This window comes from Cyprinodon tularosa, unplaced genomic scaffold, assembly GCF_016077235.1.
Source record: "Cyprinodon tularosa strain WSP-4 unplaced genomic scaffold, ASM1607723v1 ctg58, whole genome shotgun sequence".
NCBI classification, from domain to species: Eukaryota; Metazoa; Chordata; class Actinopteri; order Cyprinodontiformes; family Cyprinodontidae; genus Cyprinodon; species Cyprinodon tularosa.
The window spans coordinates 377,338-404,564 of record NW_024039318.1 but is presented as its reverse complement, the minus strand read 5'-3'; the positions used below and the strand labels follow the sequence as shown (position 1 = coordinate 404,564).

Genomic DNA, 27,227 nt, shown 5'->3' with positions numbered 1-27,227 from the left:
GTTAACAGCAGAATGACTTTGACACCAGTCACTTCAGGATTCATTTTGCAGGGGTTTTTTTTTATCATAAAAAGACTCATTAACCTTTGTTTTTATTGACTGTAGGTCATTAGCATTGAAATTAACTGGAATAAGCTCTAGTTTAACTTTTTTAACTGAATCATCACATATATATTCTATGTATTTCTTTTTAATTTATGTGCACCCATGTTATTATTTTAACAGAAGAGGATTAGAGCCACCGAAAAAAAAGTTCATTGATTTTTAAATTTTATTTCAGTACAATATGAGAAAAAAAAGTCAGAATTCTGACTTTATTCTGAGAATTTGGACTTTATTCTGAGAATTCTGACTTTAATCTCAGAATTCCGACTTTAATCTCAGAATTCCGACTTTAATCTCAGAATCTGGCTTTCGCATGGCCTCTGCCTGACAGAGTGAGGTGTTCCCAGCACTCAGACGTGAGCGGAGAAACCAATGAGAGTGAGGGGGGTTTCCCCACCCTTCCTTTACGCCAGAGCCAGGCTGCCCTGAGCGCCCTCCTCCACCGGCATTCCCAGCATGCACCGCGGAAACAGCAGCAAAAAATAGTCTGCTAACGAAAGGCTACGAAAAGGGAACCAGAAAAAGGGGGGTAGCTCATCAGCTAAATTCAACAGCATAACTGTATCCAACATTACCCAGAACCGCTAACATGGCTGACAACGACAAACTGGACAACCAGCGACTGAAGAATTTCAAGAATAAGGGCAGAGATTTGGAGGTAAAAGTTGTGCAGAGGGGAGTCTCCGCTGCCAGCCACCACCGTTGCTAGCGCTCCGCTCACGGCCAGCGTTTGCCTCTCGGCTCCGCTGTGACGTCGTTTCTAATTCCCACTCCTCGGGGAGCTCCGTGGAGTGAAACCGGTCAGGACTTTAGAATATGAACCGTTTAAGGGTCCTGGTCTGGTTCAAGACGTCTCCACGTTTTGAGTTGTTGGTTTCGTTTTACAAGCAGACCGCGCTGCTAGTGAAACATGTCAGAAAAACCTCCGCTGGGTGAGCTAGGCCCTCCATAAGGAAGGAGGGGGGCATGCTAGCTCAACTGAAGCATATCATTTCCCCTCCTTTTAGCTCGGTGTCAAATATGAACTATTCCTTTAAAAGTTTAAACGGTAAACTTAAATGTTTATACTGCTAGAAAGGCAGCATTTCCACAGTCGCGATATCAGCGTGTCAGTTTGATGACCGACATTTTAGCACTGCAGCAGGCTAACCCGCTTAGCACCATGCTAGCTGCAGTTCCACCCATCCCCCGTCTCGATAATCAAAAACAATGGCGGAAACCAGCTAGCTTCTTAGCTCTATCGTCGCCTTTCTGTAAAGTTGATATAAATGATTACATTTTGACTACGCGTTTAAATGGCGTGTGTCTCAAACCATAACGCCTACGTTTTGGTCTGAATCCATAATTGACAGATTAAAGCTATACATGCTAGCTTACGTCGGATCGATACATTTCCAGGTGATTTGCAGTCAGCTCGGTATGCCAGAGTCTCATGGAGGCCGGTCGCTATCGATATCTGGCTGGATGGGCTTGTTTGTGTTGTGTTCGGTTACCATTTATTCATACATCCTGTTTGACAAGTGCTATCTGTTCGTAACACGAAGCTAGGAGGTGCATTTCGCCGTTCAGTGTTGTCAACTAGAGATACCTGGAAGTTTTAGAACACACCCTTTAGCTCTTAACAAGCAACAGTTCAGAAACCAAAACCACTTTTGCTCATTTAGATGTCATTAATTGTATGTTAAGGGCCTCATAGTCTAAGCACATGGCTGAACTGGATACATAACTGATGTAACTTCCTTGCTGCTAATGTTGTCGATATGATTGCTCTCATAACACTGATGCTATCGAATTGGAAAAGCTCCTGCAAATACAAACACAGCTTTAGACCTTATGATTACCCACATCTCCTCAAGATTCAGCCATAAATTCAAATCTTTGGATCACAAGAAATGTTTAAATGGGAAGAATTGATGGAAAGTGATTCTCAAACTTAAAACTAGACTGATAAAAAATTAATAAATTGAATTCTGTTATGTATACCCATGAATTAAAAATGAAATAAAAGTAATTTTCTCACTAATCTGATACTTACCCATAATAATAAAAAATTAAGAAGACTTAATGTAAGCTTTAGAACACTAAATGTCCCTCTTTTAGCCAGCTAAATGGCAATCCATAGCAACAGGCGGAAAAGGGTATGTTTCCCTTTGTAAAACAAATTTTAGCATTGTGAAAAGTTAATTATTTTTGTGCTATTTACAAAAGGAAACATAAAGCTTATATCCATTAATTACATATTGAGAGAAATATTTCAAGCCTTTTTTTAAATGAAAGCTCAAAATTCAGTGTCACAGAAAGAAAAAAATAATAATAATAAATACACAATCATTGAAGGAAGGGGAAAAGTGTGGAAGAGGGGATTGTTAAGGGGAAAAGTCCATTCAGAAGTTCATTGGAGATCGCAGGCAGTGGATTGAGGCTGAAATTTGTGAATAAGAGCTTTTGCTCAAAGATGAATCGTATGCAGAACAGAAGACGACATCAGAAGCATCTTACCTGGACAGAGAAGTAAAGGAACAAAAAATTTGCTCAGTAATCCCAAGTCATCTTTTCGGGTTAAAGTAAAGTTTGCACTGCAGTTGGTAATCACAGGAAGAGTGGAGAAGGACAGAATCTACATTACTAGAAGTCCAGAGTGACGTTTCTGCACTCAGTGAGGATTTGTGGTGCCAGGTCATCTGTTGGGGTTAGTCTGCTGTGTTCTTACAAAGTCTACCAGGACATATTACAGCAAGCATTGCTTCTTTCTGCCAACAACCTTTTTGGAGACGCTGACTTAATTCTCTTGCCAGCCTTGATGCCTGGACATGCTGCTAGAGGCACCAAAGGCTGATTTACTGACCTTGGTGTTACTGAGCTTGAATTATCAGCCAACTGGCCTGAGCAAATTTCGAAGAAAAGAGTCCAAAGGAAGATAAGACATCAGAGCAAACAATGCAGATGACCAGAGATGCTATAATGAAAAGTGCCTTAATAGAAAAAAAAACACATCCTTTTTGGTTTTTTGTTGTTCTTATTAGATACACATATTTTCTTTGACACTTAATATTGGGTTAATGTTGGTTTAATCCAAATTCCAAAAGCTTTATTTCATATTGTAATAAATCTAGCATTTTGAAACAAATTAACCAAAATATTGTAACTTGTGAGTCTTTATGCGCCGTATATTTAGAAAAACCTCTCAGGCTTCTCTAGACAACTTTTAAGCATTAGAACAGCATTGGAGTGTCACCATTGGACCTTTTTCATGGGAACCGACTCATGTTCACATCCTTGTGTTCAAGTCAGAATGTGTAGATGTTATCAATTGACATCTGTTAATTGTTAACAGATATTTTTTTCTCCTTTCTCTGTTGTCTTTGGTGTGAACGCAGTCCAGATCGTGTAAATTCAGGATATGTTTGTGTCAACCATTCCTGACTAAAAAAAACAAACCAAAAAACATCTTTCTCAAATTATTCCTTCCATCTTTCTGTTCAAAAATTGAAATTATTAGCCTCAAATTATTCCATAGGATTTATCTTTACCATATTTTACTTTTGCTTAGTTTATAGTTGAAGATTTTTCTGATGAAAGTAAATTTCCATTTTAAAAATTTCCATTTCATTTTGAGTTTAAGCTTCCAAATTCGAAGGAGGAGCACTGGGAATCTAACTTTATTACATGTCTGGATAATTATTATACATTCTTAAAATTAAGGTGTCTTCAGAATCTGTTTTAACCAAAGCTGAGTAGCATTAGGTCAGACTATCATAAACTGTGGTTATCATGTGCATTAACCAATTACAAGCTTTACCTTTAAGGTATAAGCAGTGTTTTTTTAAATCTGATTTACTTACATTTTTGGGGGGATTAATGTGTTTAATTTATGTGTTTTCTTACAGACCATGAGGCGGCAAAGGACTGAAGTAGTGGTGGAACTCAGAAAGGTAATTACTCAGTCATTTTGCTTAAATTATAACTACCCAGCTAGTCTGTATATAATGCACTATGAAGTAATAACCCTGCTTTCCATGCCGCAGCACAAAAGAGACGAACACCTTCTTAAGAGGAGAAATGTGCCCCATGAAGACATCTGCGAGGACTCTGATGTTGACGGAGATTTCAGATCTGTAGGTTTTTGTTGTTTTTCTATGTTTTCACCTTGTTTGTCTTCTAAGTTTTAGGCTATTTTCACCAACAGATATTAATTTGTAGAGAAACTGCACAAAATATAAAGTTGTTTTTGCAACAGTAGTGTCTGGAACCTTAATTACAAATGAAAGCATTGCTCTGGTATTTTGTAGACTATAATATTTATGGCACAAGCATTACTGCTGCATAACAATGGTTTGTTTAGTTAGCAGAATGAGATATTTGATCTGTAGTTTTGAATAATTAGCTGTATAATCTTGGTCCTGCACTCAACTCCTCCGCGGCTGTCTTTGAGAACATGCGGCAAATATCAGAGCAGTCTGTTATCTACTAAAAATGTCAGAGAAAGAAAAGACTCAATCAATACTCCCACCTTTGATAAAGGTCTCTGGGTTTGGTGGCGTTGCCAGATTAAAATGTCCACTCAGCTGTTTCGATTCAATCACTTGAACTACTTTACGGTTCGGAAGGGTGCCTCAGAATTGGCTGCTTTTAGCAGTAGATCAGCTAAATGATGCTGGTTAGACTTGGTGAAGGTTGTAGAGTTGCCATGGAAAAGCTGCTGGGTTATCCTTTCTGACTGACATGTTTGTTTTCATTTATAGATGATCCTTTCAATATTTTAAGAAGAGACAGCCTCTAATCTGTGCTTTTTAATCTTAATGATCTTTTTCCCCAAAACCTCTATTTTAATTTATCAGCAAACAGTTTTTATATTAGAGTTCTGTTTGTTTGAGAGTCACAAGGAAGCCAGGCTGTACATTTGTGTCAGACTGATGCAGGGTCTTTTTTCCTCTTTGCTTTTTAAGACTTTTCTTAGTTTTTCTTTCAAACAGCTCGGAAATTCCACAATAGAAATTAAACAAAACTTGAGATTAGTATTTTGACCTTTGTATGAGGACTGAGGCCTCTGTATATGTGTCAAATGCATAACCACCTAGGGAAATTTATTGACATTGTCCAAAAAATGGCAACAATTTGGTATGAAAAGGAGGAACAACCCTGTCAGATGGATGTTAACCCATCAAAAAATCATGTTCACGGCCAGGTGATTAAACCGGCCATTACAGTGGACTCCATGCAAATTGAGTAGGAAGCAACATTTGAGGCAAACTGTCAATAATCTTGTTACCCATCTATTTCATTGAATTTTATAATGCCTCAGGTAATTGGTTTAATCAGCTCTGTTTAAAAATAAAAATTGCTGCTTCCTCCTCCTGGGCTGGTCCATCATCTGCTCTCTGTACTCAACCTTAGGTCATAAAATGCAAAGAGGCAACAGACTATTTGTTTGCAGCTTGTTTGTCTGGAAGTGCATCATTAAACATTCAGATAATGGTTCATTTAAGCTTCATCTTGTCATTTTAGTGATTGTGTTGTTTACTTTTTTATATTTTGAAGCTAATCTCTGGAATTTTCTTTTGTAGCAAAACACGTCTCTCGAGACCATAGTACAAGTAAGTCAATTTCTTTATTCTTACACTTTTTTGGGTTGTGCCTTTTAAGCTCTTAGACAAATACTCTTCAGAAGGGATGGATGGGAGTCTGCAGTTATTAAATTTAGTAAAGTCCATAACTTTGCTATATTTGACTTGCAGAATGCCACCAGTGATAACCAGGGCATCCAGCTGAGTGCTGTTCAGGCTGCCAGGTAAGGTTATATTGGTGTGGTTACAGCAATAATGTGCATCGCAGAAATACAAAGCGTGAAATTATTTAGGGATTTATATTTTAATGTATATTCAAGTGATGCTTTAGTCAAGGTGTGAGTATATCTGTTATGTTGCACATTAGCGTTTTTTTTTTTTTTAAATTAGTCCTTTGACTGAATTTGCAGCCTGCTGGGGTTTTGTTTTGCAATGCCAAGTATTTGCCTGGTTTCAATCATGAATCCCTTCTGGCTGCTGATTCTGCTCTTGGACACCAGCACTTTGTTTCAGCGGGTTTTCTCATTCAAGCTGATTGACTTAAGTTAAATGGCTTCCCAGTGTTTCAATTTTGAGGGCTGAATTTTTTTTCCTCAACCAGCAGTCGCTCTCATCTGTTTAATGGATGCTGGGAAAGGAGAAGTAAGCTGAGAGCTGCCAGAATTCCCAATCCTTTTGATTTATTTATTTATTTTTTCATATTTTACACATTTGTTCTTTCATAATTTTAATTACTGACATCATAGTTATGCTGTTCCTGATTTGATGCTATTAGTTCAAACCAGAGTTTGAACTGCTGCCATAGGTGTTTGATCCCAAATTTCTGTTAAGAACTGCAGTGCAGGGCGTTTTTTTCTCCTTTTCATTGTTTTTGAGATGTAATCTGATAGATTTAAAGCTTATTTTAACTGAGACCAGTCACTAAAGCTGCTGTGAGATATTGAACAAAACAGGGAAATTTTTGCAAACTGTTTTATGGAGTTTTTCTTCAGCATGTTGGGTCATCTGGGCCTGTTAAGGGCTTTTTATACTCCCGCAGCAGCGTGTTGCAGTGAGCTTGTCGCAGATATTTTTGATTTATGTCCAATTTTAAAGCATGTTCTGTGCTATGTTATTCCACGGCACAACGAGAGAGAAATAATCACGAACTAGCTGTGCGTCTAGATTCAGCCGAGGCGGTAAGGAAGTGGGGGCAAATTTGTGCGACAACGGAGGGACATGAGTGCGACAAAGAGCGGGGATCCAGGTGGAAAAAGGGTCCCAGCGTTCTCATGCACCTCGCTCTTCTAGCTGGTCTAACTTAATGAGTCGTTTTCCACAATGGCGGTCATACAAACAAAACAAGCCAGTAAGGTACCAAACAGGAAATGCGCATAGTGTAGAGCGGATGTAGATTTGACCAATCAGGTGCCTACTGTCTGCAGTCATCTACAATCTTGGAGAGTTGCAGCAGAGTGTCGGTGGCAGGGGCACATTTGCATTCACTGCGACACACATCCAGACGACCTCATTTCTGAGTATAAATCAGCCTTAAGTGTGCGATGTTTCCTCCAACTTTGACAACAACACAGCCTGGTGATTGTGACATGTGGTCAATCAGAAAGTTTCCTGAGAGGAACTCATCAGACTAGCTAGTAGAGTTCTTGTGGTTCCTTCCTTTACCAAACACTTTTCATTATTCTAATACTTAAAATTAGTCAAAATATTCCCATTGCTCCTTTATCACGCTATGTTCACTTGAGGTTTTGTGAGATTTCCTGTCTTGCATCAGAATTTTCCTGAGTAAAATCGGTTTCAGTTGTGTGTCATGCTTGCTGTGTGGTTATACACCACACACTAGTACTGTTATATCTACCATTGTATATATCTTCATGTGTGGGGTCCCTAGGGCTGGGTATTGTTCAAAAATTTTCGGTTCCGGTACCAATACCGATACCTTCACTTCGATACCGGTTCCTGAACGATACTTTTTTCGATACCAGTTTTATAATTTCAATTCGAAGAAAAAGAAAATTACACAACATAAAAAAGTACAAATCTTGAGTTTTATTTTAAGCTCTGATTTTTCCATTTACATTTTTCCTCTTACATAAAAAAAAAAAAATCAGTGTCTAATCACTGTTACATTGTGAGAACCTTTTTACTTAGCAGTTTTCCTTTAGAAAAATTACCATGTCTGACAAACAAGCCTGTTGAATGGGATCCTACTGACAGCGCACCGCTGGTATGTGGGGGTCTGAGCGGCTCCGACAGAAATATTGGAAGGCAGGATGAACTGACTGCACTGATTAAGTTTTCAGGTGGATTTTCCCACTTAAAAACATAATAAAACTACTTTATTCCCACTGATCACAGCAAATATAGCTGCAAGGCAAATAAAGGATAGAGTAGCTCCGCCCAACACGCGTCAGAGCCACTTTTCGACCACGCAGCCAGAGCAGCAAAGCTTCTTCAGCCGCGCGTCAGAAGCTGGTACAAGCAGCAAAAAAGGAAGCAGCAGATGTGATTTTGCTGCTCCTGCTGCGTCCAGTTTGAAAGCAGCATTATTCACTCTGCTCTGGCTTTGCTCTGCCCACGGGCTGCTGAGAGGAGGATGGTCGCGCTGGCTGCGGTCCGCTCTTCTTGCAGTCAAACACCGAGCAACTTTCTGCTCCTAAATTATTTCCGTGCACGATGTATTGCATTGCGCACTATTGGCATCAGTCTTAATAAAGTGAAGACGCACTTTTGACCTGGGGGGCATTTTAAAGGGGTTCCATGACGCTCGCAACCAGTTCACAACAGATACACATGAACCCTGGCTGTAGGCGTGACCACCTGTGTATTTTTCCTGGATGACGCAATCACGTTAAGTGTTACAGCCAATCACCGAAACTTGGTACCGAAAGTCGAGGCATGTTTCGATACTCGGTAGAACCGAAGCATTTCGGTCGGTACCATAAAAGAACCGAAGTTCGGTACCCAGCCCTAGGGGTCCCCTGAATTTTCAACAGGATGGCAATTTTAAGATCTTGCCATGTGGAACTGGCATTATTAGTCTTTGATTCTCCATCTTTCTGGCTGATATTTACACTTATTGGGTGAACTGAGCAGGTATTCTTTGCACATTTATCATTTCAAATACCGTCTTTCTGATACTTGGCATATTTTTTATTTCCAGTTGTAAATAAAACTGAAGTGACAATAAATAGATTCATTCTGGAAAAAAAAAAAGGCTGATTGGGATCCCTAATCATTTGTTTGGATTTGTCATCATTCATAAGACCTCCATCAAAGGCAGATTCTATGGTAGTGTATCCAGGGTTAAGAAAGGATCAAAAAGCAGCTAAACTTGTAAAGCTGAGGGTTAAATCTGAACTCGATCTGGACCCTGATAGATCCCTTATCTGTTTCTCTGTGTGCTCTTTTTTTCTGTTTGGTTTCACCATCTTGTAATGCTTCCTTTCCTGTTTTCTTTATAGGAAGCTGTTATCCAGTGACCGTAATCCCCCCATAGATGACCTGATTAAGTCCGGGATCCTTCCTATACTGGTCCACTGCCTGGACAGGGATGATAAGTAAGCTGCATTGCTATCTGTTTGCTGCAATGACTCACACTTTATTTTTTATTTTAGAAAAATGGCTGATAATTATAGTCAAAGTTAGCCTCATTCCTTGATCCTGTTCGATGTGATGCAGATGAGCTGGTAGGTTTTTGTGTGACTCAAATCAGAATAGTGTTGCTGTTATGTAAATGTGCTCTAGTTTTTTTCCCCAGAAGGTGAATGACTAATCAGCATGCTGATATTGTTGATCTCTGCTGCTAGTGGTACCTCATCAATCAGTAGATTTCATTTTCTTGCAGCCCGTCCCTCCAGTTTGAAGCAGCCTGGGCTCTAACCAACATTGCTTCGGGTACCTCAGAGCAAACCCAAGCTGTGGTTCAGTCCAGTAAGTAAATCCTGTTTTTATTTTTTGGGTTTGCTGTATTAGTTTTTCTGTGTAATAAAAAGAACTTGAGGCTTTTACCACAAAGCAGGATTACTTGGTTAGCACCACACCCTCAGATCAAGCCCTGACTTTTCGGTACCAGGAAGCCGGGTTCATTCTTAGCAAGGCTAGTCACCATGGTAACGTACTCCTAACGAAAAACCTGCTCCGGGACAGACTAGCTTTCAGCAACCAAAATGAAGTTGAAACAAAATATTTTCCTCCTAAATTCAATAGTTTTCACCTTTCACTATTGTCTGAATGTCCCCATACAGCCCTAGCATTCACTTGTTTCTAATATAATTGATATATGAAACCTAATTTTAAAATATGAGTGCAAATTGTGATTCTTTCGATCACTGACAATATAGTAATACAGATTTTTTACATGTCAGACTGGTATATATATGCCAATAGTGTGTTGGCTGTGCGACCTGCAGGAGTGCAACCCTCACTATATCACAGCCTGTTTGTATGGCCATGCAATATTGCGCAACAGGCAGCTTCCTGAACACTGTCTGGGATGGTTAGTGGCTCGGGGAAAAATGCAGTCTGTCGAGCTGCCTTGATGCGGCTGCTAAGGCCATTTGCCCGTATGCCGTATTAGAACGATTTATATCATTGCAGGTTAGTCGCTACTAAGGCTCAGCAATTTTGCCAAAAACTAAATTGTGTTAATATCAACCAATATTGCCATGGAGATGTTAGGTCGATTATTCTTTGGACAAACCACAAGCATCCAGATGTTTCACTCCAGGTTTTTATGACCTTGAAAGCTTAATTGTCCGGAGTTGTTGTACTTTACTGTAATCTATGGTTGGAAAAGGGCTTATGTCTACTAGCGTATATAACCCTGCATACTAGCTGGAAGTTTCTCTTTCCTTTTTTTGTGAGACCAAAACCCTATTTAAACATGATACTACCACCTAAAGAGCTGGGGTGAGAAAAATCAATGTGTTAAGCTGCTTTCCCACTGAAAATAGTGGGTTAACCCGGGTTTATCAAACATGGGCTAGTCCGCTAACAATCGGCATGTGGCTGCCTTTCCACTGGCATAAAAGGCTGGGTCTGACCCTTAACTGGCCTGATGCTTGGCCTCTGTATCCCTGCTGCTGCATTTCTGGTGAAACCATCACACAAGTTTAGGGCTGATGATGTCACCAATGTCATAAGTGTGGTTTATTGTTTCGCTTTTTTATCTGTCCGAATCCCGCTCACCAGTGCTGCGCCATGTTTAACAATTGTAAACAGAGTTGTTTGGGCTTGTTGGATCAGAAGCCACTGGCACGGTGTCTTGAGGTCCGTACGTTGCTTTCAATGGTATCATGTAAATTAGCAGGTCAACATCAAAGGAACACAAGGAGCACTATTCGGAACACCGGGTCTGGTGTTCTTAATAGGGCTGCATTTAAGGGCATTTTACTATTTTTAAATGCAGATTATATTTTTATCATTTGTCCCTGCCGAGTTCCAACAGCCGAAATATCCGCATATCAGAAATTAAAAAGTTGGAACTCCTCTGATATCCGTTATTGTTATCTGCCAAATCTTTCATGTCGACGTGTTCCTGATCTGTGATTCGTCTATTTTTAATACTCTTCCTTCCAGTTTATTGCCTTTTAAATGTTTTACCTGACCCCAAATGAATGCAATGAAAGTTAAAAACAGATCTTTTATATCATCCAATAATGGCTTATTTATTATAATGATGCAGATATTTATTACATTTAAGTCATTTAAGTTAATGCAAGGCAAAAACTTTGGTTTTTGTTGCACAGTCAGAGGGAGGTGAAGTTCACCACCGTAAGTGTGCTTTCATGTACCGGAATGTTATCACCGGTTGTCATGATTAAATGCACCGTGTCCAAATTGTGTTTTATGAAACTCAAGAATTTCTTTAAAAAAAAAAATCGAAAATTCATGTCTTTAAAACTTAGAAAAACCTTAAAAGAGTTAATAATTTAAAATGCATCTGATATGTTAAATAATTTGTCCAATAAGTTCTTGATTGGATGATTGTTAAACCTCAGCCTAGAGCTTAGATTGATTAAAACACTTACCTGCTCAATTCCTACCTGGAGAGTTAAATATTTTAATAACATGGCACTATGCAGGTTTTTTTTTTTTCCCTATTGTGCTGCATTTTCCTGGGGGTTTAAAAAACCTACTGGGAAAAAATGATATTAAAATACTGCATGCTGCTCATTAGAGATAATCAGTGTTTGTGTGTCTGAGGAAGATGGTGGCATACTCTGTTTTATGCAGCCTCGCTTAAAATTATACCCTGTTAAATCATAAGATGCAAACGCCTCAAGAATAAGGAATGGTTCCCGTTAGTGGAACTTCCAAACGATATTGAACCCAGCCTGTAAACAAAGTTTGCAGAAATTTGTTATAACCTAAACATGTACAGAGAACCTTAAGTGTTGGTTATTGCAGACCTGAATTAAACTTTTTGTACTTTAGGATCTTTATCTTGAGGTTATTTTTAAAGCATTACCCATTTTATTTTTTCTTCTTTTGTGAAGATGCTGTGCCGCTCTTTTTGAGGCTGCTTCACTCTCCCCATCAGAATGTGTGTGAACAGGCGGTCTGGGCCCTTGGAAACATCATCGGTGAGTAACCACTGATAGACTGATGAATGCTGTCTGAACTCTTTGAGTTAGTGAGGGAGAAGGCGAGCTTACAAGCCTTGATGTTGAGCTGGGATATTTAAAGGACTTCCACCTCTGCCTTTATGCGTTCAGGTGATGGTCCACAGTGCAGAGACTATGTGATCAGTTTGGGAGTGGTCAAGCCCCTGCTGTCCTTCATCAGTCCCTCCATTCCCATCACCTTCCTCCGCAACGTCACCTGGGTCATGGTCAACCTGTGCCGCCACAAGGATCCTCCACCTCCGATGGAGACGATCCAAGAGGTATGGTGTCAGTAACGGGGTGTATAGAAGTTTCAGTATTGTTAGTTTCTAGGAAGGTCTTGTTTTTTTCTTTTAACAAATATCACTTTATGTGAAAATAAGGCTTTGCTGATGATGAGGCCTTTTTTCTTTGTTTGGAAGTTTTTAGATAAAGTTATTTTCAGATCACTAATGGTGCTGTTCCTCCTCAGATACTGCCTGCTCTCTGTGTGCTGATCCACCACACTGACGTCAGTGTAAGTAAACGGATCTTCTAACCTGCATTTCGCCACAGATACATTTCATGTTAACAAGCTCAGTTTTGTTAAAATGTAAAAGGTGCACTAATCATTATTATCTTTCTTCTTTTAGATCTTGGTGGACACTGTTTGGGCACTTTCCTACCTGACAGACGCTGGAAATGAGCAGATCCAAATGGTCATTGACTCTGGCATTGTTCCTCACCTGGTACCTCTACTCAGCCATCATGAAGTCAAAGTTCAGGTATGAAAAGGAAACGAGGCGGCGTAGAACAGGATGTTAATCGAATCATTTAAGATTAGGCTGTGCCAAGTTTACGTCGTATACACTGCTGCCAAAATATTTGTCTGCATAACTAAATTCTAGCTTTTCAATCAATTCAGAGATCACAGGTTTTGGAAAGCTGACTCTAGTAAATGGAAGTGTGGGTCACTCTCAGTAATATAGTTTAAAAAATAGGAAAAAACACTACTACAGGAGGAAAACTATAGCTACTAGTGGGACAATAAATGGCCTAAATTTAGGGGCATTGCAAAAAACAAACAAGTTTTAGCTTGTTTTGTAGGTAGTTGCAACATCTTTTCCGATTATGGGAAAGTTTGATCCCCTAACGGATTAAACTTCACCTCCAGTGATACAGACAGCGGAAAATTAGAAAGGCAGAAATTACATGGTGTTGTGAAAATAGTATAAAAGAGAATGTATAGATAAGTGGCCTCTTGAAAGGTCTGATGTTTACACTATTTCTATTATTTCTACTATTCCGCTCATCTCTACTATTCGAGAACTATTTCTCTATACTCACTGCAACAATTCACACACTGGATTATAGAAGCTTTTTTTTTAACTCAGTTTTCTGCTTCCTCTCCACATCCAGACTGCAGCTTTAAGGGCTGTTGGCAACATAGTGACTGGAACAGATGAGCAGACGCAGGTGGTTCTTAACTGTGACGCCCTCAGCCACTTCCCGTCACTCCTCACCCACCCTAAAGAGAAAATCAATAAGGTAAGGCCGTCCTCATTCTGACTCTGCACATCAACAAACTTAAAAAAAAAACAAACAAAAAAACACAATCTACCCCTTTGGCCTGGAAATGATGAAATCTGAGACTTTGTGCAGGTGTGACTGTTGAGTGTGAGATAATGGGAGCATTAGAGAGTTGATAGTAAGAATTCACAGCAGGAAGATTCATGAAGAGGAAGACGGTGAAGAAGATGGACCACTGGTAGTCAGCTATAGATTAGGGTGGGTGGGGTTTAGGTGTGTGTTTGTGTGTCAGAGTGAATGTGTTATCATGGGATGGAGGAGTAAAGGGTGCTGAAATATCCCTGCTGATATCGGAGTGCATCTGAGACCAGTCATTGAAAAACGAGGCCTTGTTTATGACTGGACGATGATTAGAGCCTCAAATCACCCCCTCCCCGCCCACAGCACTGGTCTCTACCAGAGGTCAGCTCATTTGGGTCGACCTCTGGATTCTGATCCATCTCAGACACAAATCGGTTTCATTTATTTATTTTTAAGCCTAGAAAATATGAATATTTCAGGAAAAGGTGCCAGGTCATCAGGATTCAATGCTGTAATTGCACTCTGTGTCCTTTAGGAGGCAGTGTGGTTCCTGTCCAACATAACAGCCGGTAACCAGCAACAGGTGCAGGCTGTCATTGATGCAAAGCTGGTCTCCATGATCATCCACCTGCTCGACAAGGTTTGGATCAAGTTGTAGTTGTGGAAAAAACCTTCCTGGAAAAAAAAAAGTAGCTTAACTCTGAATGTGTGAATTTCAGGGTGACTTTGGTACTCAGAAAGAAGCAGCCTGGGCCATCAGTAACCTGACGATAAGTGGGCGGAAAGACCAGGTAGAGCATCCTACAGTGATGTGCACGTTAGTTCTCATGCTTGTTCGTGTTTTTATTTTGTCCAGGGTTTGTTCAGAAAACTACTTTTTTGTTCCTCTTAAGGCTTTACATTTTTTGGCTATTTTAACTGTAGCTCTGATTTTAATTTTAAAATATAAATTATGCTTAATATAATATATAGAATCATATTCCTATATCTGTGTGTGTCATTTTGTTTTAAAGTGACTAATGTATTTATGATGCGTTGTCGTCAGGTGGCGCACCTCATAGAGAAGCAGGTGATCCCTCCTTTCTGCAACCTGCTCACAGTAAAAGACGCTCAAGTCGTGCAAGTCGTTCTGGACGGCCTCAGCAATATCCTGAAGATGGCCGACGACGAGGCGGAAACGATTGCCAATCTCATTGAGGAATGTGGAGGTAGGTTTATTCAGCGTCATCTTTAAATGGCTATTGTTCCCATCATGTTTGATCACTGATGAACTATTTGGTCCTGCAGGACTGGAAAAAATTGAGCTGCTGCAAAATCATGAAAACGAAGATATCTACAAACTGGCATATGAAATAATAGATCAGTACTTCTCATCTGATGATGTAAGTAGCACAAAGTGAAAGGTATTTACATGTTGTTTGGATTATATTCTAACCACTGATTTATCGCTGTGCATCAATATAAAGAAATGCATTAAACATTGACATGTTAGTAAAATCGTAATAACAATGGTAGGTAGCATTGTTGAATCAAAGAGTAGTAGAAAAGGATTCATGATGTAGGAGTTACTCTGCATGATGATCCCTTTAAAAACAGCAGTCGACAGATTTGTTGCCCAAATGAGACTTACTGTCTTGTCATTTTTAAAAGTGATTTTAATCAGTTGTCTCCTTTAGAAACAAATGAAATTCATTATGACATTTCAAATTACCTTGTTTACTTAAGGGTCATTTCAAAAAAATGTCTTACAAACCAAAGAAAATATGATTTCTTTTTTTGTGTGTTGTCATTGCACCAATTAGTTTATATCAGCTTTTGAAAAAAATGTTCTTTTCTTTTTGTAGCCTTGATTCAGTCCTTAAGTGTTGGGTTAGCACTGCTCTACAGATCAAAGCAGAAAATTCATTAAATTATTAGTACGTCTAAAATACTGATAAGTAACGACTGCTTGGATGTAATAGCTGTTACGCCATACGAAAGCCATCCTTTACGTGCTAATGATTTATTTAACCAGTTGGATTGACTGCCGGTAGTTTTATGACCAGAACCAGCCTCTAATCTGTAACATGCATACAAAATGTATTCTGTAAATTTAGTGATAATTAAATGAGGGTTAGAGGTTTGTTTTTTATGTGGAATTTTCTAATTAGTTCCTTTTCTGTAGAAGTAGAAGTCCTAGGTCTGCGATCAAATAGTCTGGAGCTTGTTTTTCTCTCCATCTCTCCTCATTGTGTTATTGTGGCTAATTAAATCCAATCTAAATCAGTCAAATGTAAAACTGGCAGATCAAACTTGGAGGGTAAATTATTAAAGAGCAGATTGTCGCCCCTTCCCGCCATGACTGCTTTTCTGTTGGTGGTTTGCGTCTGAAGTCTAGACTAGTAAAGAAAGTCGATGCCGTGGCAGCTTTTCTGTCACAAGGTTTTTACCATTTATAACATTTCCCATGTCTGCAGGTCTTTGGTTATTTTTCTTGCTTGCTGCTCACTGTAAACTCTCTCATCTCTTCAGATTGACGAAGACACCAGCCTGGTCCCAGACGCCATCCAAGGCGGGACTTTCAGCTTTAACTCAGCCAACGTGCCAGCCAAGGGGTTCCAGTTCTAGACGTCACCTGGGCTTATTCTGGAGTTTTGTTCGCGATGCAGCACCCTGTTCAACATAAACCAATTAGGAGAGAAAGAGCGAGAGAGAGCGAGTGTGAGAAATTCGATCCATTGTGCTTGGCTCGTGGGATCCATGGCTGCATCTTATATGAGAGAAAAATATGTGGATTTCATTTGGCATTCCAGAGGAACCAGCCCAAATGAAGTTTGAGATGGCGAGTGGGTGCGAGTGAGAATGAGTGGCTACATGTTGCAAAAAAAAAACATTCAAAAAAAGAAGCAAAACATCTACATCGAATGCGTTGAGACACGCCGACGTAACTTCTTTATCAGAGTTGTCGACTTCTGGAAAATTTCTACAAGCGACAACAACAACAAAAAAACACAAAACAAAACACGTGGATGTCTTTCCAGGGTGAACCGAGGACATTTGGAGCAGGAAAATCAAGACGTCCTGACAGACCACCTTCAAAAACAGATATAAATATAAATATGGACAGAAATGAACCGTGACTCATTACAATTAAGCGTTCCTCTCACCAGGAGGGGGCGCCACCTACGACGTGCCCCTCCCAAAACCGGCCACGATTATCAGACAGAGTATGAATGGACTCATTGTGTATGGATGTCTGGACTCAGCGCTGAGGAGCCAGGTTCATCTCCTCCAACGAGACGCCCCCCTCCCCTCCTCACCAGTCTCCCCCACCAGAAGGCGGGGCTAGGAGTCTGACTGAACGTGTCGCATGTGCGAGAGAATGGACGGACGAGATGTGTGTGCGCTTGGCTGCGTGTGACTGGGAAGAGTGCGAGTCTGGGAGAGAGCGCATGCAGGGAAGGGAAGCGAGAAAAAACGCAAACGACGACATCTGAAGAGAAACTCAACAACACGTTGACGCAAAGGTTGCGGGAAAGTTAATTCTGCCTTTTGAATGAGGCTGATCCTCAAATTTCTGAAAGGAAGAACTTAGGAAAAAAATGAAAAAAAAATCATAAAGATTAATATTTTTTGTTTGGAATTATAATTTAGTATTAATTGACACTGGACATTCTTTCTGTTAGGTGTGGAGGAGCAGCCTGCGTTAAATTAAGATGCTTTTGGGCTTTTTTTTTCTCCAGTGTGTTCCTTTTTTTTTTATTATATATATATTTTTTATTTTCAGCTTTTAGTTTCACTTCTTTTCTGTAAAGGTGAATGATGATCATCATCATTATATCCCTCCCTTCCTCCTGACCCCCCTAAGCTGAACACCAGATGTGGGCTTGATGCTGTGAAATTCAGACCCTACCCACCAGAACCAACCAAATCCTCCCGCTCATCTTTCTTCATTTTCCAGCAGAATCACCGCTGCCACAGCTTCGAGTATCGCCACAGGAGAACAAATCGATGGCCACGTTGCGTAGGATTGTGAATCATAACCCTTGCATGTACTAGCACAGTTATTTTTAGGGTATTTTAGTTTCCTTAGGCTGTGAATACAGTGTAATTTTTATTTTAAGTAATACTGTGCTTAAATGTTACATGTTTCCCTTTCTCCTCACTATTGTCAAATTTTGCTAAATAATCTGTATGGTTTTGCACATGTACTGCAAAGTGAGGCCTGGGTGAGTGTTGGTGGGTTTTAACGCCCCCGCCCGACCAACCTTTACATTATGCATCACTCAGCCACAGTCTTTGTTGTCTTTCTAAAGTAATCTAATGATACTTTTTAGTGCTACTTGAGAATATAAGTACTTTATTTCAGGAGCAGCAGTTGATGAATCTGCTGATGTATCTCAGCTTGACTTGCAGGGGATTTAACCTCCTTCCTCTCAAAGTCAAAGGTGTCCCATGTGTCAGACTGGAGCTGTTCTAAACGGGTTTACCTGAATAATGAATAAACCCATGAACAAGTTTGCTGTAACTTAAGTACCTTGCAGAGTCTTCTCCCTTTACCCTTCTTTTGTTTTTCTACAAGCTAAATGTTCAAGCTTAACCTCTTTTTTTTTTTTTTTTTGCTTTCACTTCAAACACTGTAGTAATTAATTATACATTGTGCTCATAAACCTTCTGTTGAACATAGGGGTAATTCTTTTTTTTTTTTTTTTTTTGCAGCATTCCTTGTTAGCAAAGTGGTTTCAAATCTTAAAATTATGAGCTGGAAGAAAGGAGAAAGCCTAAAACCTTTTTTTTGGGAGGGAAGGAAGGCTAAAGGATGGACTGTCTTCATGAAAATAAATAGAGAAACCCAAACCGAGAGGCTGTTTGTGCGTTTTCTGTTCGTTTTAATCCTTTTTTGTTGTTGTTGCATTGTTTCATTTTGTTCCTTTAGTTTCTACCAGCAGCACTACATTGCGACTTTGAGGGAACACTTTTACCACTCATGTGAAGCAGCTAAGAAAAAAGTAGGCACATGGCAGCTGAGCTGGTGGCAAAAAAAGTGAAGTTTTTTACAGAACAGCCAGTTCTGCATCAATGGTTTCCATAGATACCATACAAAACTGATGTAATAGTTTAAATAATTAGATATTACATTTATGAATCCAGCAGAAATGTGAAAACCGAACAAACCGGCACACTGAAGGGATTTAAGAACTCTGTACTGCAGTCACAAGAATAGAAGAGCATACTGTGGTGGGTATCAACCCGCCTAACTGCTTAATAACTTAGCTCTTAAAAAAAAATCAAGTTATTGCTTCATCTATTGGATGAAGTAAAACCCTGAAATACAAAACTGCAGCAAGAATCAATCAGGTTCATCCAAACAGCTTATTCATTTAAATAAGTCTATTACACAGCGCAATATTTTAAGCCTGTATTTTCCACCATATTTGTATTACTGAGCAGATATGGAAAATCCGATATTTAGTGTCTTAAGAAAATTAAGTTAGGGTGGAAAAAGTACAGGTGTTGGAAACGCATGGCTTCACACCTTAATCAGCTCAGCTGTCCATTTTAGTTCTTCTAAATGTTTTTCTCTTTTGTAATATTCAAATTTTCCTGAGATGTTGGATTTTAAGATTTTCGTTATCTCGTATAGTAATCATCCAAATCATAAAAAGAGGGCTTGAAATATATATGTATATAAAGTCTATATATAACTTTACCTCTCTGAAATGGGTGACAAAATAATGTATTCTTTACTATTTGGACTGCTAACTTAAGAGGTTTTATGTGCATGGCTCAAACATTTGAGAGCAAAAGAGACTAAAAAAAAGCTAATTTATCAGGGCTAAACATGTAAGAGGATTGTTAGATTTTATTTGTTGAATCAACACAACCCAAGGAAATCAGCAGTTTTCTATTGAAGATTTGAAAAATAACTACCGGTACAACAAACTTAACCATAAAACCACAGTTAGCTGGATGGTCTGCCTGTTGACTCACCGTTTTAACTCTTTCCTAGCCATGGTGTGAGCAGTGTTCTATTTCCTCAGTTTCGGATTGATTTTTTCTCTCAATTGTTTTCTAAAAATATCCTGGAGCAAAAAAGAGAAAAGTTTCCATCTGAGAGCTTTTGGTGTGGAAGGAAAAAAGCAGGTTAATGAACCCAAAACCTCAATGAATCATCTTGTTTTCCCTGCATAGCACCATGCTCACTCGATCCTTAAAATATATCAGTTTATCAGTGTTAAAGGAGAGGTGGTTACCTTCACATCACCCAACAGACATTTAAAGCTGTGTGAAAACACACACACACCTTCACCGTTCATTGTGGACTGAGTTAGTCTTTTTTTATCTGATCTCTCAGAAGGCATAAGCTATGATAGACAGCAATAATCTTAAAATTATGTGAAATTTCTTATACATGTATGAAAAGCGACATATGGATGGAAATTAAAATTTCTTTTATTACTCGTTTGTTTTCTACTGTATCAAAAATACCCCAATAAACAAATCAAGATTGTTTCTAGAGTTAACATTTTGATCAGAGCTCATTTAATGTCATATCTAAGATAACCCCAGAGTCCTGAGTGGGAATCATGCTGAGGATTAATGGAGATGGTATGGAAGGCTTCCAGAAAATAATAATGCAATTTGAAACAAGCCTTTTTAATAGTATAGATCAGGGGTCTTTAATGTTTTCCAGTCCAAGGACCCCCAAACTGATGGTGAGATGGAGCTGGGACCCCCTAATTATAAATATACTATGAGATTGTGTTATATCAAACTAGTCCTATAGTCACTCTATTACATATGGAGTAATGTAACTAAAGTAATTTCTCCCTGGGATTATTAAAGTATTTCTGATTCTGATTCCTGGTTAATGGGACAGGTGTTGTGAATGAAACGGTTCCCAGCTTGAAAGAGCTCCTGTGTGTCGCTGAAGGTGAGCGTTGATGACTGAAAGACATCTTCTGCATCCATTTATCTGTTCATTACATTGTGTTGAATTCATTTTAATATGAATTTAAAGAAATTTCAATTAGTGGAAAAAATTGCAGGGGAGAAAAAAAAAAGGTTTAGGTTACAGCTATGCTATACCTGTTTGACCTCTTTTCTCTGGTTAATTTGTCATTTATGTGGAAGACTATCTAAAAAAAGTCATGTTTTTAGAATGTTAAACAATGTTATAGTGTTGATTCATATTTGCAAAAAGAAAGAAAAACTTTTTAAGATTAGATATTTTATGCGTTAAATCTTAATATTCTTTCTCTGTTCTTACAATAAACTTAATGGAACGACAATGACAAAAAATATATATATCTTCTCATTTCCACTAACCCAGTTCTGCATTGAGGACTGAAAGATTATCTCCTGCCTCCATTTATCTGTTTACTACAGTGTGTTGAATTAATCTTAATGTATAGAATAATAACGAAAACTTTCGCGACCCCCATGGAGTACCTCCACGGACCCCTAGGACAAAGCTACTTTTATACCGTTTAATCAAACTGATAAAAAGTACCTTCGTCCCCTAGGGGGCGCGGATCCCCTGTTAAAGACGTCTAGTATAAAGCATAATGTATATCGTACTACCAAAACATATTCGTAATTTCAAACGGTTCATATGGGTTTCAAGGCTGCTTTCGGAAAAAAGAAAAGTCAGCATCTGATTGGTCAGACTGACCGATCAACCGTTAGTGCGCATGCGCATTACCAACAGTAGAACAGCTGTAATAGATAGGAAAGTAGAGACGGGTCTGCTTGTTTATCAACAGTGGCGGCTCGAAATTAACTATTATCTGAAGACAGAATGTCGGATGAATCCTGAAGTATGTATTTTTTTTTTTATATGGTTGTCGCGTGTACCTTTTCAGAATTATTTACGCTTTAGACGGCCTGTGTCACGTATCTACAAACTTTATACTTTAACGCGTTTATTAAAGCGGAGAGGAATGCACGAACTTTGTTAACCTCTCGCGTTACTTATATCAAAGTCAAACTTCCGAGGTAAAAAAAAAAAAACGCAGCATATTTTCAGAGGGCCAACAAATCGCGCTGTTTTGAGGATTTTTTTTATCGGCATCCTTAAAGAAAACATCTTAAAAAAACAAAAAAAAAAAACAAGTGTCATGTATTTAAAAGTGACTTTTTTTCTAATTTGGATGTAGTTTCAATGCTACGGGTCGTGCTGCTGTTTTGGAAATAGGTTTTTTTTTGTTAATGTACTTGAATGCATCAGAGAAGGAAGAAAAGAGGAAAGCTGTTGGGGTCGCTTTGTTTTAAACAGACGGTAAATGTGCCTGGTTTTGATTGAATCATCTAAATGTAGATAAAATGTGGTTACCGAACGGTAATAACGACAAGATTTAACTGACTGCTTACAAAAAAAAAAAAAAAAAAAATTGTTAAATAACATTTAAGGTTGTTTTAAGGATGATTGGACGTTTTTTTATGTGGGAAGTAACAGTTATTTTCTTAAAAAATAACATAAAAGTTGTTGTTACTAAATAAAATTGTTGGAACGACTGATGTGGCTAGAAATGTAGATTATGTTAAAACTAAGCTTTGGTTTTAAGGCGGATTTGTCCACTAATGGACCCCTATCAGCTGCTGAGAACAGGGGCGGTACAGCGGTGTGTCTCTGGGGGGCATCGGCCCCATTATTGTTGCTGGGCTCCTGAATGTAACACGAGGAGAAACAAAACAGCATAACCGATCAGGGTAACAGGAGCCAAGCTTGTTCTTTCCTTCAGTACAAGGTCTGTTCTGTTTCCTCTAACCAGCACATTGAAAGCAGCACATGTTTCTTCTATTTACTATTTAGCCCAGTCATATAACCTATGGATGTCTAAAATGAAGGAGTGTTTATATGCAGGACTTAATATTTATTTATACAACTAATTTAATCCTTTATAGGGCACCCAGTAAAATACTTTGTAAATCAACATTTTAAGCCAATAGTGTTATTGGAATACAGGACTACACCTTATTTCCTTTGTAACATTAAAAAAATATTAATATTTTGATGGCAAAAATTAATGTCTATCTAATAACAAGAAACACCAACTTGCCCGAATATATTAAGAAAAATAACAAAAGTGGTTCTACAAGAAATTCATTAAAAAGAAAGACATTTTTTTTGGTCCAACATAACCTTAGAGGCTTTAATGCTGATACTGGCATTTACATTTTTTAGTTTATAAATCTAAATATAATTTTTAATGAGGCTTATTAACTTTTCAATTAGCTTTTTACCATTTAATTGACTTTTTAACCTTTTTTTTAAACTTAATTTACAGTAGGTAATATATCATTCAAGGGCTCAAGAAGTGGAATGTAAAAAAGCTTTCGTCTTTTATTTGCTCACACATGCCAAATTTGTCCACCTTTCCAGACCCCAAATTACCAACTTATGTCTATTTTTAGTTTCCAGCTGTATGATTGGCTGATGGTGGCAAAGATCTAATGGAAAGTTGGTTTGGTGCCTTTAGACGTCTGGTATGCGTAGAGACAACTGTGGCCCATCCCTTGAGATTAGGACTGCTTTTATAAGTTGATGATAGCTGAGCAAACAAAAGCAAAAAACAAATACATTTTAAATATATTTCGAATTGAGTAGAAAAAGCATCACTTTTATAAATGTTTAAAAAAGAAGAGAGAGACCACATGTATGAATAAAGTAGCAGTCTTCTTGCAGCCTGCTGGCTATCAGTGCACAGTTAGAGTTGGATATGGGGCATATTTGAAACAAGAGCTTTATTTAAAAGCTAGGTATACCGGTTCAACCATAGCAGCTGCTTAAGTCTCTGAGGATAACAACTTTTGTTGCTAGTAGACGTCTGCTATGTGCAAAGACAATAAAAGGCGATCCCATAAGAGTTCTGCAGGTTAACCAACCGAAGCAATAAGCTCTCTACCAAAAAAACACACCCTACGAAGAGGAAAATATTCCAACGTCCCAGGAAAAGTGGTGGAACAAACGTCCAATTGAGAGGTGAATTTTCTTTTTTAACAGGAAGCCTCCGGTCCACCCCTGACGGATCTCCGGGCTCTGTGATGGACAGCGTGGAGGAGGACCTGACCTGCTCGGTGTGCTACTCGCTCTTCTCTGACCCGCGCGTCCTGCCGTGTTCCCATACTTTCTGCAAACACTGCTTGGACAACCTGCTCCAGGTGTCCAGCAACACCTCCATCTGGCGCCCGCTGCGCCTGCCCATCAAATGCCCCAACTGCCGCAGTGTGGCGGAGCTGCCCCCGACCGGTGTGGACGCTCTCCCGTCCAACGTGTCTCTGCGAGCCATTGTTGAGAAAGTACGACACGTTTAAGGAAGAGTTTCAAACAAAAAAAAAGAAAAAACGAGTTACGCTGATGCTTATTTTTGTCATTTTTGCCGCTGTGGTTTCAGTACCAGAGGGACGGCGAACCTCGAGCGCAGTCCTGCCAGGAGCACAGCAGGCAGCCTCTGAACATGTACTGCATCCAGGACCGGCAGATGATCTGCGGTCTGTGTCTGACCATCGGCCAGCACCAGGGTCATCCCATAGATGACCTGCAGGCAGCTTTCATCAAAGAAATGGAAACCCCGGTGCTGCTGCTCTCCAGGTTGTCAGAGCAGAGATGGAGTCAGGTAGGAGGAAAGCCAGCCTAGAGGTTCCAGAAACCCAGATAGGAGTCAAGCTAACCGTTATCCTGCTCCTCCGTTAAGATCTGTGAGCTGGGGGAGCAGCTAGAGCAGGAGAAGGCCCGCTGTGACGCCCTGCTGAGGCAGGACACCCAGGAGGTCAATCAGTACTTCACCTCGTTAGAGGAGGTTCTGGCCAGGAAGAAGCAGGCCTACTTGGAGGCTTTGAGGAGAGCTTCGGCTGAGGTATCAGAGGCCTATGACCCGCTCATCCACAGAGTCAAGGAGCTGCAGGTGTGTAGAAACGTCAACAAAACGCTTCATCTGCTTTCTCGTCTGTATCAAAGAGTTCAGTTTAGTTGGAAAAAATCTCCCGCTGAAAATACAAGAATATTAGTCTGAGCTCAGAGCCCATTTGTTTCTAAAAAAAAATAAAAAATGCTGGAATATTGAATGTCACCCTTTTCTAAAACATTAGCTTATGTTAGTAAGAAAACACTCCGAATTGACTGCAGTGATTAAATCCAGGCTCTTCTCTGCAGGCAATCTCACCATCCAGGTTCTTAGATAAAAGGTGGATGCAGCGTCTAGTGAACTAAATATTTTGTGGCATTTTTTAGATGTTCTGGTAAATTGGTTTGTGACCGGATGAACTCTAACAAGGTTCTCAGGGTTTTGGAAAGCTAAGAAGACACACAGCATCACTGTTTCTCTAACATGCTTAACGCTAGTGGCATATTCAATGTTTGATTTAGCAAATACAATAAAAAAAAAAAAATGATCCATGCTTTTAATGCATATCTAAATAAAGTTATATCTAAACTGATTAATCATTATTGAAATAAGCATCAACTAATTTAGCAATTAATTAATCATTAACCAGAGAATAGAGACTGTAAAACATGGCTTTAGCTGTAAGAGCAACACACTTAGAGCAGCTATTATATAAAATTTGTTAAAATATATGTTAACATTTTGCATTTTCTTTTTCAATATGCTCTATCCAGAACTCATGTTGAAAATGTTTTTGTTTCACCTGGTTTCATTTGGTAAAATACCTTCTGTAAGTAATCTTTGGCTATCCAATTATTAATACATTAATCAAAGAATAATCGACAAATTCATTGGTTTGCAAAATAATATTTAGTTGCAGCCCTAATCTAAACCACTTTGAAAAATTGTTTTTTTAATCACTGCGTTGCTTTAATTTGCTGACTGTTCCCAGGAGGAGCAGTTGGATCTGGTGTCTTTAGGATCATCTGTGGAGGAGGAAGAATCCCCTTTGGTGTTTTTGGAGAAGGTTCATCAGTTCAGAGATCGGGTGGAGAAGTTCCTCGAATCCCCGCTGCCCTCTGTGATCAGCCTCTCGGTGACGCCGCCAGCCTCTGAGTTTCTGCAGCAGAACTGGCCCGCCGTGACCATCGGCAGCCTGGAGAAGGCGCCTGTCCCCAAACTGCGCTGCTGTGCCAGATGTAACGGCGGCAGTATAGAGACTGAAGCGAAAGTAACCTCTCCCGCCTCGAACAGGTGGTGTCGGCTGCAGCCCGCTGGTTCTGTGCTGCTCCTGGGCCTGCTGCTGCTGCTGGCAGCGCTGTGGGCCAACCCTGTTGGAGAAGCATCACTCGGCTTCTCTGCCCTGTCCAGCTTCAGTCAGCTGGTCCAGGCTCTGAGCGATGACCTGCTCACATCAGTCTGGGATAGCCTGGCGCGGCAGTGGGCGGAGTTTGGGGCGGCTCTGCAGGAGTGGGGCTCACAGCTGTCTGTATTCAAAGACTGTCTCTCTCAGCAAGTGGCCACCTTATTTAAAACTCTTTCTCACTGAGGGAGGATAAACTGGAGACAGAACTCTTTAAATTGTTTCCCAAAAGTAAACTTTTATATCATTAATACTGAAACATTTACCAGTTGTTTTTGTTTAACTTGGTCTGTTTTCTTTTATTAGCATTTTTTAAAAAAAAAATCCTTTTCTTTGAGCCTTAGTGCCAACAGGAATTAATTCTGCTTTAACACTAAACTTTTTAACAAAACAGGAATGTAATTAAGCCAGAATCTTCTGTGCTTGTTGCCTATAGCCACTCATAGGGAAATGATGGTACATAATCAGAGCAATGCTTCAGCAACACTTCTCCGAGGCTGTTTCTAATTCCACTCTTTCAATGCACATTATGTAGCATTCAGTATTTTGATCTCTCATGTTCTGTTCGTCTTACTGTTTATTACAGGCATAATGCTTTAAGGCTCAAATTTAACCTTATGAGACACTTTGCATCTGGATATTATCACAGCAGACTGTTTACAACAAATAAGAGGAATGTGTTGCATACCATCATGCCTTTGTCTTTGGAAAACCCACCTTTGGAAACTGAATCTTAATAAAAAAAAAAATAGTACTTTATGCTGCCTTGTAATAAATGACATTGGTTTGATGCAAACTGGGATCTGAAAATGTAAAAAAAAAAAAAGAAGAATCTGCATTAAAGGAAAACTCTGGTTTTTAACACTTTTAGCCCATTTTCTGTAGTGTCCAGGATGAAATCGAATGATCGACACCAAAATTTTGACAATTGGTCCTGTCTCTGCTATTTGGCTCATGCAGAATCCCCCCCTGGCTGCTTCAGAATGGCTTCCATTGTGCATGTCCGATAATGTCCTTAAAACAACCTTAAACGTTCTTTTTTTTAAATATGCTACTCACCGGGTCGTCAGCGCTGTTCAATGACGTTCCAAAAAAAGTTTCGTGAAGAAAAACCGTTCCTGTCTTGTTTTATTTA

The 27,227-nt window shown here is 39.4% G+C and overlaps 2 protein-coding genes across 2 annotated transcripts; both read left to right on the top strand.

The window, feature by feature from the left end:
- The first annotated feature begins 543 nt into the window (after positions 1-543).
- Positions 544-18,704, top strand: kpna4 (karyopherin alpha 4 (importin alpha 3)). The gene is made up of 17 exons (XM_038306326.1): positions 544-763; positions 3,993-4,037; positions 4,131-4,220; positions 5,670-5,699; positions 5,841-5,893; positions 9,131-9,226; positions 9,514-9,599; positions 12,167-12,253; positions 12,386-12,555; positions 12,747-12,791; positions 12,907-13,038; positions 13,673-13,801; positions 14,400-14,504; positions 14,584-14,655; positions 14,910-15,072; positions 15,152-15,246; positions 16,376-18,704. The coding sequence occupies exons 1-17, from the start codon at positions 695-697 to the stop codon at positions 16,469-16,471; spliced, it is 1,563 nt and encodes a 520-aa protein (XP_038162254.1). The 5' UTR covers positions 544-694; the 3' UTR covers positions 16,472-18,704.
- A 2,835-nt stretch (positions 18,705-21,539) lies between these two features.
- On the top strand, positions 21,540-26,403 carry trim59 (tripartite motif containing 59). The gene is made up of 5 exons (XM_038306374.1): positions 21,540-21,663; positions 23,850-24,145; positions 24,241-24,462; positions 24,541-24,750; positions 25,682-26,403. The coding sequence occupies exons 2-5, from the start codon at positions 23,891-23,893 to the stop codon at positions 26,276-26,278; spliced, it is 1,284 nt and encodes a 427-aa protein (XP_038162302.1). The 5' UTR covers positions 21,540-21,663; positions 23,850-23,890; the 3' UTR covers positions 26,279-26,403.
- The last annotated feature ends 824 nt before the right edge of the window (positions 26,404-27,227 follow it).

Bases quoted from the DNA above. Each gene is read 5' to 3' on its own strand.
- kpna4 (XM_038306326.1), top strand. From the start codon at position 695: ATGGCTGACAACGACAAACTGGACAACCAGCGACTGAAGAATTTCAAG. The intron at 12,556-12,746 runs GTATGGTGTCAG...GTTCCTCCTCAG, and splicing joins CGATGGAGACGATCCAAGAG to ATACTGCCTGCTCTCTGTGT. The intron at 15,247-16,375 runs GTAAGTAGCACA...TCATCTCTTCAG, and splicing joins AGTACTTCTCATCTGATGAT to ATTGACGAAGACACCAGCCT.
- trim59 (XM_038306374.1), top strand. From the start codon at position 23,891: ATGGACAGCGTGGAGGAGGACCTGACCTGCTCGGTGTGCTACTCGCTC. The intron at 24,146-24,240 runs GTACGACACGTT...CTGTGGTTTCAG, and splicing joins TGCGAGCCATTGTTGAGAAA to TACCAGAGGGACGGCGAACC. The intron at 24,751-25,681 runs GTGTGTAGAAAC...GACTGTTCCCAG, and splicing joins ACAGAGTCAAGGAGCTGCAG to GAGGAGCAGTTGGATCTGGT.